The sequence below is a fragment of the Pseudorasbora parva genome, chromosome 18 (genome assembly GCF_024679245.1).
Source record: "Pseudorasbora parva isolate DD20220531a chromosome 18, ASM2467924v1, whole genome shotgun sequence".
NCBI classification, from domain to species: Eukaryota; Metazoa; Chordata; class Actinopteri; order Cypriniformes; family Gobionidae; genus Pseudorasbora; species Pseudorasbora parva.
In genome coordinates this window covers 4,710,875-4,724,080 of record NC_090189.1, presented here as the reverse complement: position 1 = coordinate 4,724,080, position 13,206 = coordinate 4,710,875, and the positions used below count along the sequence as shown (strand labels likewise).

At 39.1% G+C, this 13,206-nt stretch overlaps 3 protein-coding genes across 3 annotated transcripts in view; all 3 read right to left on the bottom strand.

Moving 5' to 3' along the window:
- Positions 1-1,021, bottom strand: part of LOC137047054 (zinc finger protein 420-like) — a 54,095-nt gene extending 53,074 nt beyond the window's left edge. Inside the window, exons 1-2 of the mRNA XM_067424593.1 lie at positions 886-1,021; positions 622-749 (exon numbers count right to left, since the gene is read on the bottom strand). The gene's annotated coding sequence lies outside the window, so the exon portion shown is untranslated. The remainder of the gene's footprint in view (positions 1-621; positions 750-885) is intronic.
- The window catches only part of LOC137046500 (gastrula zinc finger protein XlCGF8.2DB-like), a 91,143-nt gene that overhangs the window by 21,506 nt on the left and 56,431 nt on the right, over positions 1-13,206 (bottom strand). The gene's annotated exons all lie outside the window — the stretch shown is intronic.
- LOC137046504 (zinc finger protein 664-like) lies at positions 3,494-10,054 on the bottom strand. The gene is made up of 3 exons (XM_067423766.1): positions 7,919-10,054; positions 5,212-5,331; positions 3,494-5,049 (listed from the first exon to the last, which is right to left on the bottom strand). The coding sequence occupies exons 2-3, from the start codon at positions 5,267-5,269 to the stop codon at positions 4,244-4,246; spliced, it is 864 nt and encodes a 287-aa protein (XP_067279867.1). The 5' UTR covers positions 5,270-5,331; positions 7,919-10,054; the 3' UTR covers positions 3,494-4,243.

The following is a 13,206-nucleotide window of genomic DNA, read 5'->3' as shown; positions in this document are numbered from 1 at the left end:
TTATCTGTACATTTTTAATGGAGAATTAATTTTGACATATTAATTTGAAGTTGTTTGCATATGATTCAGTAAATGTGTTAAATAAAGTTGTTTTTTTTCCCTTCTTGATTTAATCATTGTCCTTACATCACTAATCAAAGAAATATCAATCCTTGTTTTCTTAATTTTAAAAGAGAATCAAAAGATTTTCTTGAATCATTACAATATTGAGTTTGGATTGGTCAGCTGGCAAGATAAATTTAACATAATAGCTAGCTACTCAACACTGTTAATCTAATGGGGATGTAAAGGGGGTTGTGATTTTAGATGGATGGGTTTTGTCCTTTTTTTTCAACAAGAGGATGCCACGCCACCCCCCACAACGAGGCATGTTAACATTATATGATTTAAATCCATTAAATACTCTGATTAACAGGTTTCCTTTGGTAATTACAGAAATAGAAAACACAAATGATAATCCTCACAAATTTAATAGGAAAAAAAACAATACGTTTACGTTTATCGAGCGTAATGAACAACATCAGTCGTTTCATCTAGATTAATTTCTGAGTGATTCACTAAAAGAAACGAGTCGTTTGAATTTTGATTTCCCCTAATAAATAACAAAATTAATGTACTCACAGTGTGGAAAAACAGCAGATTTAGAGCAGAATGAACGGTTGTGTTCCACTTTTCCCTCGCTCACTTCTCTTCTTCTCCTAGATTCGGATTTGTGTGTGTCGTCGCTTCGGTTGATTGAGCGCCCTCTACTGTATTGAAGGGAGAAACGAAGCGTTTTAAAGCTTCGAATAAACTGAATCAATTGCTGCTCAAAATGATTCTCAGTTTCAAAGCGTTCGAAACATCACACGCTAGGGGTTATTCCAGAAACCAAGGTTAACTTACCGTCACATATACCTTGAACTCTCGTTTGATTAAACCAAAACTTGCTTACTCGAGGTATGGTGGCTCCAAAAACGAGTCCGGAGTGAGCTCAGACAACTCAGAGATGTTTCCGGTTAACAAACAAGACATTCTCAACAGAGCGACGAATCAGTGATTCACTATGGAAAAGCGCGCTACTTCCTCTTCTTCTTCTTTTGTCTTTATCCACTCAAAATAAGGATTATAAGGATTATATTTTTTGTTTGATGCTACTTAATTGAATGGAGATCCATGTGTGATATGACATTAAAATAAGCAATAGATACATTTGAATTGCATTAACATTTAAACTTATTTGTATATTATATAACTGAATATAAAGAGGCCAGAACCATTTAAATGCAGCACAAACTCATGCCAAACACGCATAAAAAACAGCTTTTACAAACCCTTTGCAAATGTTTTATTTAAAGTATAATCTATTAGATGCAATTAACTAATCATATAATACAATTTAATATTAAGTATCTGTATAATATGTATTCTTTTATACATTTTCAGGGCTTGGGTCCGCTACAGAGATGAACTGCTATTGTTCCTTTTAATTATACAAATACCTCATTAAAACATCTACAAATGTATAAAATTCATCGGAGATCAGGATATCGATACTTAGACACTTCATAATTAAAGACTAAATTAGTTAAATTTTTTAATAATCTAAATTAGTTAAAGACTAAATTAGTTACTTTTTTTATAATTACACTCCTGTTTTCTCAGGTTTCTTTGTGATGTCACATTTGTATTGTGTGTACACTTCTGCTGCAATATTTTGCGCGGCATGTTACTTTATGAGTTCTACTAGTGCTATTTTCACCATAGCAGATTAATGCATGTAGAAGTTGTTTGATTTAGGTTTCCCCAATTAAATATAACTAGAAATATAACCTGATTATCCTCACAATCTGATTCAAAGGCACATCCATTGACTCGTTTCAGGAACAACAAAAGATTCAACCAGCTCATCATGTGGTTGAAATTAAAATAAATGGGGACATCTAGAGGAACGTCTAAAGAACTGTTGAACTATTGTCATAACTTTGTGTAGAAACCAGTTACCACCAAAATTAAAAGAATGTAAGAAATGTATTTCAATTAATCATAAAAAACGCCCTGATATGTCACTAGACATTAAGAAATCATGTTAATTTCAAATACTTATATCACTGACAACAGTAGTCCGGCCAGGATATTGTCATTTAAAAGTTGTTGTTGCAGCCCTCAACTGATGTTGACATGTTGTGTTTTGGCCTCAAGCTCCGCCTTCCACCTAAAAAAACAAGATATGGAGCCGTTTTGAAGGAATCGGTGGGGGCTCTGACTGTTTCTTTAAAAAAGGGCCTTCAAATTGCAAAGTCCATCTCTGATAGAAACACACGTGATGGTCGAGACTACATAAAATCTGTAAAAACATGATTTCAAATAGTTTTCAAAAAGGTGTAATCATATAAAGTAAATTATCTTATAGTTCATGTTTGTGCATGTGTGTCAGCCTCTTTAATAAACATAAAACATCTAGTGCTACATCTGGTGCCATTTTAGTTGTTTCTAATTAACAAACCTGAATACAATGTTAAACCCAATGCCTTCACATTGTGCGGAGCGTGACTTCAATACCTTATTACCCAGGAAGTCACTGAGATTAAAAATATATTTCTAAATTACATTTTACAGTTTTTTGACTAAAAGAGAACACATTTTGTTACCAATCTGAGGTTGTGTTATATTTAAAAGCTGTTTTGCCAAGATCAGAGATACACAGAGATTATAACAGGTTTGAGAACATAAATAATTACCAACTAATTTCTGCTGGATAAAGCTACAGCAATATGAGGGCAGGAGACCCAGATGCTTTATTAATAAATACCTGTGATGAGAATTTACAATCTGTAATAAATCTTAAAGGATTCGTTCACTTCAAAATGAACATTTCTCATCCATTACTCATTTACCATCATCTTATCCAAAATGTTCATGTCTTTCTTTCTTCAGTCAAAAAGAAATTAAGTTTTTTGAGATCATTCCAGAATTGTTCTCCATAAAATGTATGTCAAAGGCAATTAATGTGTCGAAAGTCCAAATCAATGCAGTTTCAAAGGGCTTCAGAGGCTCTGCACGATCCCAGCTGAGGAATACGGCCTTATCTAGCGAAACCTTCCGTAATAAATAAAAAAAAGAAAGAAGATTTCGACCACAAATGTTTGGCTTTCGTGTTGATTTTCATCAAGGCGTATGATGTCATCACGTCAGAAAGGTCACGCACTTCGTAGGTGGAAGTGCCGACCAATGCTGCGTTCCAGTTCGTTTGTAATATGCCCTTCACTTGCTGACTTCCCTCCGCCTCGTTCACTCGGATGTGCGTCATTGCTTACGTTGCATGAGTGTCCACTACTGGCGGAAACTTTTGCAATGGACTGAACTGGAACGCCCTAAGCCCCTGATCACTTGGAATCCAAGATGGAGTATATTTATTAAAAAAAAAAATTCTTTACGAAATTGTCTAATGCAGTAATCTATATGTATATGGGTGTGTTTGGGTTGTTTTAAGTGTTTTTTAAAAATATTGTTTGTGGTGGGGTAAATTAAACGCGATATGTGGTAACGTCACAATCGCGTTGCATTGTGGTATATGAAGCTGCCTGAAGTGTACATATGAAGTAGACTCGCTCCCTCTGTCAAAATCGAAGGAGCAAGGGTTTTTCCATATAAACTTCCCTTGTCCACTTCACAAAGTGGAACGCACTTCAAAATGGCGGCTGGGATTCCCCCGAGGGGAATGCGTGTCTTAAAGTGGAGTGGAAGGCGCGTGTGTTAAAATGAACATGCAGACACTTAAACAAATCGTCCTTTACAAAAAAATGTAATAAAAAAGGTAAAACAATGATGTTGAAGGGATATTGAAGCTGGAGGAGAACTGGGTCTGGGTTAGTGTGTTAGTACTTCCACCTTCGGCACATACTCCGACGTAATGACGTCATGCATCGTACAAAAGCAAAACACTGAAGTTGAGCATTTGTGGTTAAAAGTAGGGCTGGTCCGAATACCATTTTTTGAGCTTTGACGCTTCGGTAGTAATCAACACTGAAAATTTAAAGCTTCAGAGGAAGGGGGCTGAACATACTCTTCTAATAAAGGCCTTTTATGCACTAGTGATACAAAACACTGGTGTGTCACAGCCCAGTAACAAGCACCGCACAAAAAATGCCTCATATGTTCAACTATTATTTTGACCTTCCCCAAAGGTCCCCCATGTTAAACAATCAAACTTCACTACTAATTTAAGCAAAATATCCAGCTTTTCATTAATATTAATGTCAAATTATTTACTTGTAAGTGATGGATCTGAACATGAACATTCACTAATTAGACAACTTCGTGCACAATTGTTCTTATGTTTCTGTAGACTACATAATTGTGTGAAACTCTTCCCACAGTGTGAGCACTGGTACGGTTTCTCTCCAGTGTGAACTCTCTGGTGTGATTTTAAGGTACTGGATACACTGAAGGTTTTCCCACAGTCAAAGCACAGATAAGGTCTCACACCAGTATGAACACGCTCATGCTCTTTTAAATTCTGCAGTCGTGAAAAACTCTTTCCACAAAAAGAACAAAAGTGAGGCTTTACACCAGCATGAACTTTAAGGTGTCTTCTTAAGTCTGATGCCACAGCAAATGTTTTCTCACACTGTTCACAGCTGAACGATCTCACTCCAGAGTGATAGCGCAGATGATCTTTGAAAAAACTTTGGGATGTGAAACTCTTTCCACACTGAGAGCATGTATAAGGTTTCTCTCCAGTGTGAATTCTCATGTGCACATTTAGGTGTCCTTTATGAATAAAACTCTTTTCACACTCACTACACTTGAACAAATTTGCTCTAGTGTGAATCCTCATGTGTCTGCTAAGGGTTGATTTATGTGTGAAACTCTTTCCACACTCAGAGCAGGTGAAAGATCCATCGACTCCAGATTTCCCAGCTTGATTTTGTGTGAAATTTTCTTCGGTCTCTTCATTTTTGAAGTGATGTGGTTTTAGAAACAGATGTTTGTCCTCATTTTTATATGTCAATTGTACATCTTCATTTGTGAAATGATGCCTTTTGTCTTCATTCACTTCGATCAGGTCTAAATCAAAGATGGCAAATGAGAAACAAAGAAATACATTTAATTCCTAAGCACAAATCTATTTTACTAATGAATCTTCTACCTTCTAGTTTTAGATATATTGTTATATGTCAGTTTTCATCTTAATGTTCCTCATTAAAGAGAATGAAGGAAAACACCAACCTATTTGTTCCTCTGTCTCTTCATCTTTTATTCTGCAGGGTTCTTCCTTAATCTCCATCTCTGCAATAGTATGTCTGTAGTTTCTCCTGGAGTAATTCCTCCTGCTTGCTTCTTCTTCTCCTGTGGGAAGATGGGAATATTCCCAGCATAATATTAGTCTCAGGTGTCCCCCGAATGTGTCTGTAAAGTTTCAGCTCAAAATGTTGTCTCTTTAAATGCGAATGAGCTGCTGCTCCCTTTACAGAAGAGTGCAGAGACTTTACAGCTCCTGCTAGTTTAGAAACTCTGGCAAAAACAACTGAAGTGTGGAGAACCTCACACCACAAATATAATTCTCAAAGATGGCTCAATACCAACTGTCCAACTGCATATTCAGAACAAACAAGTATCGCACTGTTTATTTTATGAATATGGTTGTTAATAGTATGTTTTAAAGGGTCATGAAACCCCAAAACACTTTTTTTGAGATTTAAACAGATATGTATAGGCTGCACATCATTGAAAACACTAAGGGTACTCATTAATGGTATTCAAATGTGAAAATAGTTATTTTTGCATTTTTCAGAGCGATTTCTGTCTTCCGGTTTGAAAAGCTTAGTCGGAGCAACGTCACAAATGCTGACGTCGGCGCGGCCTTTTCGGCCCAAGTATGGGCTGCTGGGCACATGCTGACGTCGACCGCTCAAAGCGATTCTCGATATATATTCATGACATAAAGCTCATTCAGTCCAATCCCTGCGCTGTAGTATGCATAAAAGATAATTCAGTTAATATGCATGAGACAGTCACTTCTGTCAGGCTCGTCTTACATCATTATTGTAGAGATATGTTAGGGAAGTTTTGGAAGCAGCGTCCGGAAAAGTCACGGAGGAAAGCTGGGCGTTGTGCTGATACGAAATAACGTAAAGGGCGCCGAGCGAGCTGTAACCGGCGCCGTCTGTGGAAGCCTTTGCTACAAAGGCTCGGTAAAGTAAAATTAACTTGAGCAATCGCACGCCGAACCTGCAAGCATTGCCTAATTTTTGTCAGGAGTGCAAAATAACCAATCTGTAATCTGTAGGCTAATGAACAAAAGCCACGTCCTCTCCGTTTTATTTGTGGTCACAGCCATGCACTAAACCGCATGTGTTCGGGCTCTTAGTGAAACAGTGTGCATATTTGGACAGATATAGATTTAGCTGCCCCGAGTGACCGCGCGGATCGTCACGGCAACCCAGCGCGCGTCGCTCTGTGCTTCAGATGCGCAGTCGAGACTATGAAGCCTCAAACCCCTTCGCTTTAACCCCGATCTAGAATTACACATCTCTATCACTTCGCATGTTGGGTGGTTCACGTTCTCATCACGTCGGCGCGTTGTTCATCTTGCCAAACAGCGTGCATATTTGGACAAATATAATTTTATCACGTTTGCAAAATATTTCGTCATGCAGAACAACATTTATTTTCATTTCTCACTGAATTATGCTGGTTTGAAGAGCTGAATGATTTGCGATCTCTGCTGCACGCCACTCATAGCTCTCTCATTCGCTGTACTCATCCCTCATTTAATCTCACTGTGGTAAACAATGCCAACGTGAACCAAGAACATGTCTCAGAACCGCTGTAACTGCTGCTGTTGGTATCGCTAGTCTTAATGCACCTACTGACACTCCCCTATTTATGCAAACCATTCCCTCTTTCCACACAATACCATCCCACCTTTTCACAGCCGACCACTCCCCTTTTAACAAGCCTTTTCAAATCGAAGGTGTGAAAAAGCACCGCTGCAGCAGGGGGGTTTCATGACCCTTTAAGGTTAATGTGACAACAGAGTCTCTGATTGTATTCACAGAGATCAGAGCTATGGCATTAGTTTTATTTTTAAGAAGTAATAAGTGTGCTTTTGATTTGTACATACAGTGAGCATTTTTGGGTTAAAAATAACACTCTCTGGTCTCTGAATACAGTAAGAGACAGCTTTAGCCACATTAGCACAGAAAAGCAGAAAGGCGATCGTTCATTATAAAGTACTGTAACAATAACGAGCCTTGGGGAATACTTTATTTAAAGAGGACTCATATTCATGAGTCTATAATGTGACTCACTGTTTGTACATTAGTTATTAAATTTATAACGGGACTTTTAATCCTGTTATTATCAAAGTCGATTTCAGTCATCCAGATTTTCCTCTCGTCTCGCGAGTGGAAAATGGGATTTCGTCATCGAGTATCAATCTTACAAACTCGAAGAAATAATAAATTGTTTGATCAGGACAAATAATACTTCATGAATTTGCACAATTTGTATTACTGAAATAGAAACACAAAAATCAAGCTTAATTTGTAGCTAAGATCTTACGTCATCAGTGACTTCAAATCCATGAGCAAGGCATTCACTTCAATGTAATTATTGGATTTTAATAGACACTAGAGTATACAAAACTACGATTTCACACAGGGTAAAACATGCATATATGTGGGTAACAAAACAAACAACATACAAGGAAAAATCTAAACTTAATGAATAGCACAAAAGTAACATAGAATATGAGAGAGAGAGAGAGAGAGAGAGAGAGAGAGAGAGAGAGAGAGAGAGAGAGAGAGAGAGATGGAGACAACTTTTATCAAGCAGTTCTTTCCAAGAGGCCCCAGTTAAATTCATATTCCCGTAAACAGGAATGGTCAAGACAACCTTTAAGCGCAGTTTGTTTGCGAAATAGGATACTTGCATTTAAGTTTTAGGTGTGTAGGTCTGTTGCAGTTTCTTCAAGGCAATGAAGCTTGGATGTTCTTGGAGGAGTTTTCAGGGCGTGATGGCTGGTCGTGTCTCTCGGGCAGGTTTCCCCATCTCTCCTTGCCCGCTCCTGGCTCAATCGTTCATCTCTCCAGAGTGGCGGAAAAGTGCTCGCAAAGAGACATTGTGGGTCTAGGTTTTTATAGATGAAATAGGCGGAGATAATTCAATCAGGAGATGAGTGGTCACAAGTCTCTGTTCCTATTGAAAGCCTCCACTTCCTTGTGACTCAAACAAAGATGGGTGATGTATTAAGCCCATCTTTCTTTCTTTTCCCGGAAAGTGTATAGTTTCATATTGATGCCATTTGTCGCATATTTAAGCACTGAAATCGTCGCCGTTGGGCGTCTGCGATTCCAATGATACCATGAACGACAGTATTGACATTCGAGAATGCAGAGGTACAGAATTTACAGTTACTAGCCTACAGAAGTTGATTTTACATGCAGTAAACATCCAAGTTACTTCAAAACATCATATAAAACATTGCATCACCACAATACATATATTTGGTACATTGAAGAGGTAATTTAATCTAAAAGTCCATATATTGCTGATCTGTGTGTTCTCAGAGCAGTTTCTCTGTGTATGTGTGTGTGTATGGGTCAGAGGTCGAAAGCAGGGGGGTTGTTTGGATGACGTGTATGCTGCAACCCAAAAGGCCTGAGGTGTCCAGGACTTTAGCACACAAAATCCTTTCTTTGGGGATTATAATGTGGCGCCTCATCAGTTAATTAGTAGTATAGTTGCAGTACAAGGGACCTCTGTAGGGTGATTACATCATCCCAGGGTATGTGATTATCTGAGCTCTGGTCATTCGGTCATATGGTTAATTATTAACTCACTACCATCTCCCATTGTCGCTACAGTACGGTACTTGCATGTTATATGAAGTTGGTTCACATAGTGGTGGTATTGATCCATCTTTGAGGAGCAACTTTGTGCAAACCCTGCGTTTACTGAGCCTCATTTGCAAAGCAGTCCACAAATATTCACACTAATTTCTTGGGCACATTCCCATTTAAAAATGAAATAAGAATCATATTAACACCAATTTGTGCTGTACAGATCCACAATAGTCACATCGTGTGATGTCGAGTAGGGATCATAGTTGAGCCAGCTTCCCCCGGTTCAGAGCGCATGTGGTTCACGGATTCATTGCAAAGTTTAACCATCATAGAGTGAAAGTTTATAACTTTTGCTAATAACTTTTAAACAGTTTGTTATGGAATCTATGGATTCCTTGTGTCATGCTGAATACGTGGATACTGATTTTGCCAGGATTTGATAACCCATCTATCCATCATTTTGAACACTGTCATTAATTGCAATATCTTGATCGATGATCGACGATCGACAATGATCGACAGCATGCCCTAAAGGTACGTAAGAAGTTTTAATACAGTGCCACCTAGTGTTCCAGAGATATGTTTTTTTTGTTGCAAAAACGCTTTTTACTTTTAAAAACAGAAAAAATCTACATTGTGATTTCATGTCATTATGGTCCTTGGTTTATGCCGATTCCAATGATATCTAATTTTTTCACTACTATTAAATTTGCCTAATTTTGTCCAAAATTAGGTCAGATGATCTTTGAACTGAGCCGCACAGGAATAACTGAACGGATTTTTGATCGAGAAATTACGTCTCAGAATTTGACCCCGTCTCTATCCTTATGCTAGTAAGCTTAGGATGTTAATTGCTTAGCATGCTAAACAGTTGCCATTCTTTCTAATGTGGCTCTTCATCTTTCAGGTTTAGTTTAAGCTACATTAGCATTAAGTTATCTTATGTTATCTGGGGCCTGTACCATGACGGTAGTTTAACAAACTCAGGGTTACAGGATTAGTTTTGAGTTGACAAAACCAAACCAATCTATTCAGGCATTGTTGGTACCATGATGCTGATCATCAGCTTTCTCTAGCCCCTTTCAAACTGCACGTCGGACCCGCAATATTCCCGGAGCATTGCCGGGTCGCCTTCTGTGTGAAAGCACCACGTCCCGGGATTGATTACCGAACTGAACCCGGGTCGGGGACCTAGTAATATTGCGGTATTCGACCCAGGACGAGCGCTGTGTGAACAAAAGCCAAAACTAATGCCGCAGCGTGTGCGTAGTTATCGAGCGACTCTTAGAGCTTGTGTTTTCAATAACACAACCCTGCAGTGCCAGAAGAGCTCGTCGGTGTTTTAAACGCAGAGAGTGTTCGTATAGAAAAGAAACTCAAATTAAACAAGCAGAAATGAGCGCAAACTGGACACAAGTCGAGACCACGGAGCTCCTTACTATCCGCGCTGAAGCTGAGATCGCTCGCCGTTATACGTCACATCAGGATGTCACGTGTCAACTCGACCCGGGACCGTTACGGGTTGTGTGTGAAAGCGCACATATTACGGCATTTCGCTAGCAGTGTGAATGGACCAAATCTAGCGGCCCAGGAATAAATGCCGGGTCACATTATCCGTGTATTTGCCGGAATCGCAGTGTGAAAGGGGCTTCTGTCAGATCAGGCTTTGATCCTGAGTTCAGGAGTTTAGCTGTGACATCAGCAGTGAACAGCCAATCACAGGCTGTGACATCAGCAGTGAACAGCCAATCACACGCGAGATTCATTTCTCTCTTCTGCAGATTATTACATGATTGAAAAATATTAAGAATTGTAAAAAATGTACACAGCAAGAAAAAAAGAGCTGTCTATGAAAGAGGACAACTTAAAGAACAATATTATACATCAATGCAAGTAAAAGTTATGAAGTTAGTTTAGTTGATATAGAGAAAATTGAACATTTAAGCTCAGTAAGCTTCTTTTTTAAATAGTTTTAATGATTGAATTCAAGCTTATTTGTATAACTTTATGTAGGCTATGCATATTAATTTGAACAAAGTGCCTATTAATGATTGATTAACTAAAATGATAAATGTGTAATTGATTATGGGTATAATAATTACCTAATTATATCTAAATCATTCAAAATTATTATTATTATTATAAATAAGCATCGCTAAAAGCCAGATACTTTAGTCTTTAAAAAACATTTGCTATGTGGTGACCTTTGATTTGGAGCAGAATCAGGGGAAGTGACATTAGGCTTGTTCGACTTCACCTAGCGATGCGCAGACCGATCGGCGGCTGACTTAAAGCAGTGCATGCCGGTTAGAAATTCTGTCCGACTTGAGACAGCGCCGACGGCACGTGACTGTGACGTATGTCAACAAAGTACCGCGAGAGCGATTCTCAAGGGTGGCTGCAGGAGGATGCAATAGCTCTGATGACGACACAGCTGATCCACGATTGGCCGATTCGCCGTATGACAGCGATCACGTGCGTTTCGTGTTTATTCTAAAAACTTATGTCACGCTAATGCTCACAAATAATTTATTTATAACAGTAAAACCTCTTTTCATGTTGTTGCAATGTTATATTGTCATGTTTATCAAACTAAAACTGATAAAAACCGTTGACACCACTTCATTGATAGTGTATGTTTATATGTTGAACTTTAATCTTGTCCAAATAGACGCTTTATTAAGCAGTATATAAAGTATTGGATGAAAATATCATTTGAAACTTCTGTGTATTTGAGAAATATCGCATTTATTTAACTTCAGCTGTGATAAAGTTTGCAAACGCAGTGCAAGTGTCACCACGGGAAGCAGAAAGTGTCCGACTTCACGTCTCCGTTTGCAGCTCCTCCCCGCCTGCACTCGGCTATTCTCGCCGATCGCATGCATCCAGCCGTAGCTGATGTCGAACACACCTTTTATTGCACCAGAGGCGTGTCACTTTACTCACAGCTGATTGGTCCAATTTCAGTTTGAGCTCTCTAATCCAGAACATAACCTGCCCTGGAGCAGGTGAGTGGTGGAGCGTAAGTTACTATGGCGATGAACACAGCTAAAAGCCAAACCACTTTAATGGTACCTAAAACCCAGGATTAGCACAAACTAAGCTTAAACTTACCTGGCTAGTCAGCTAAACCAGCTTCATGTTACAGGCAAGGGGGTAATCTAGCGCTCGGAAAGCGTTCCACCCATAGGGGCGGCCATTGCTAACAAAGCCATCACCTGCTGTTAGCATCCCATTGACTCCCATTCATTTTTGAGTCACTTTGACAGTGAATAACTTTACATTTGAGCCGTTTAAAGACTCCATTTGTCCATTGTTTTTTTCTAAAGAAACACGACAATGTATAAAAGGCTCCATTACCTTGTATCTTACACTATCGCCCCATAGAAGCTGTTTTTGTAAAAATAGGCTAACGATTGCGTCATAACCAACGCGACTCTGGCGCACAGTAGAGAAATTACCATATAGACAGGAGGAGACGCTCAGAAACAATCGTTTACTGTCTATGAGACAGTCGGGGGGAAGTGGAAACATAAAGTCTGATAAAGTCAAGGGAGAAGAATGGGGAGAAGCCCATAGTGAGCCAAAAGCAACGGGAGAAAATATTTAAACAACGTGATTCAGATTTCACTTTCCACATCTACTAGAAGACCTACAGCTGTCAGACAGGAGGCTCACGTCACATCTACGTCGTCAAGCTCAGTCTGAGCCGGCGCAGTTCGCTCAGCCATCAGGAAGTGAGTGCCTCTGATTGGCCTCATTTTCCGCCGTTGAAGTCAATGGGAACGCTCTGTCCATTTCTTTTACTGTCTATGGGTACAGGCCCCTGGTTAACAAGGTTTTGTGAGCTCTTTCTTACACTTAAGGCTCTTCCTCAATAGCCTGATGAATCAACATCCACCCAATGGTGCAATCTATTAAGACGTCTGTCTTGAACCTTTCAAGTCATGAGTTTAAGTCCCATGTAGGGCAACTTTATAAAATTGTGTGTAATGTGTCTTTTAACTAAAAACTCTGTAAAATTAAACAATTTTTGACAAGAGTGTAATAGGGTAATTTCCCCTGAAATGGCTCCAGCTGTCAGCAGCTCCTCCCCTTTTTTGAAACAGCCAGATGCTGCGTCCCAATTCGCCTACTTATACTACGTCCTAAAAGTATGTACTCTTTTTGTGAAGAAAAAGTATATACTTTTGAGTGTGTAGCAGAAAAGTATGCAAGCTTCGGGACATACTACTTCGCCATCTTTAACGGACTCTGTCGTTAAGTTACGTGCATCCCGTCAGCGTTTATCTGCCCTGTCAATCATCGTCAGATTCGTCACAGTTCAAATCCTCCACATTCAGTTTAATCTCCTGCCGTATCGGAGAGAAATGTA

Bases quoted from the DNA above. Each gene is read 5' to 3' on its own strand.
- LOC137046504 (XM_067423766.1), bottom strand. From the start codon at position 5,269: ATGGAGATTAAGGAAGAACCCTGCAGAATAAAAGATGAAGAGACAGAG. The intron at 5,050-5,211 runs GTTGGTGTTTTC...TCTTTGATTTAG, and splicing joins AGAGACAGAGGAACAAATAG to ACCTGATCGAAGTGAATGAA.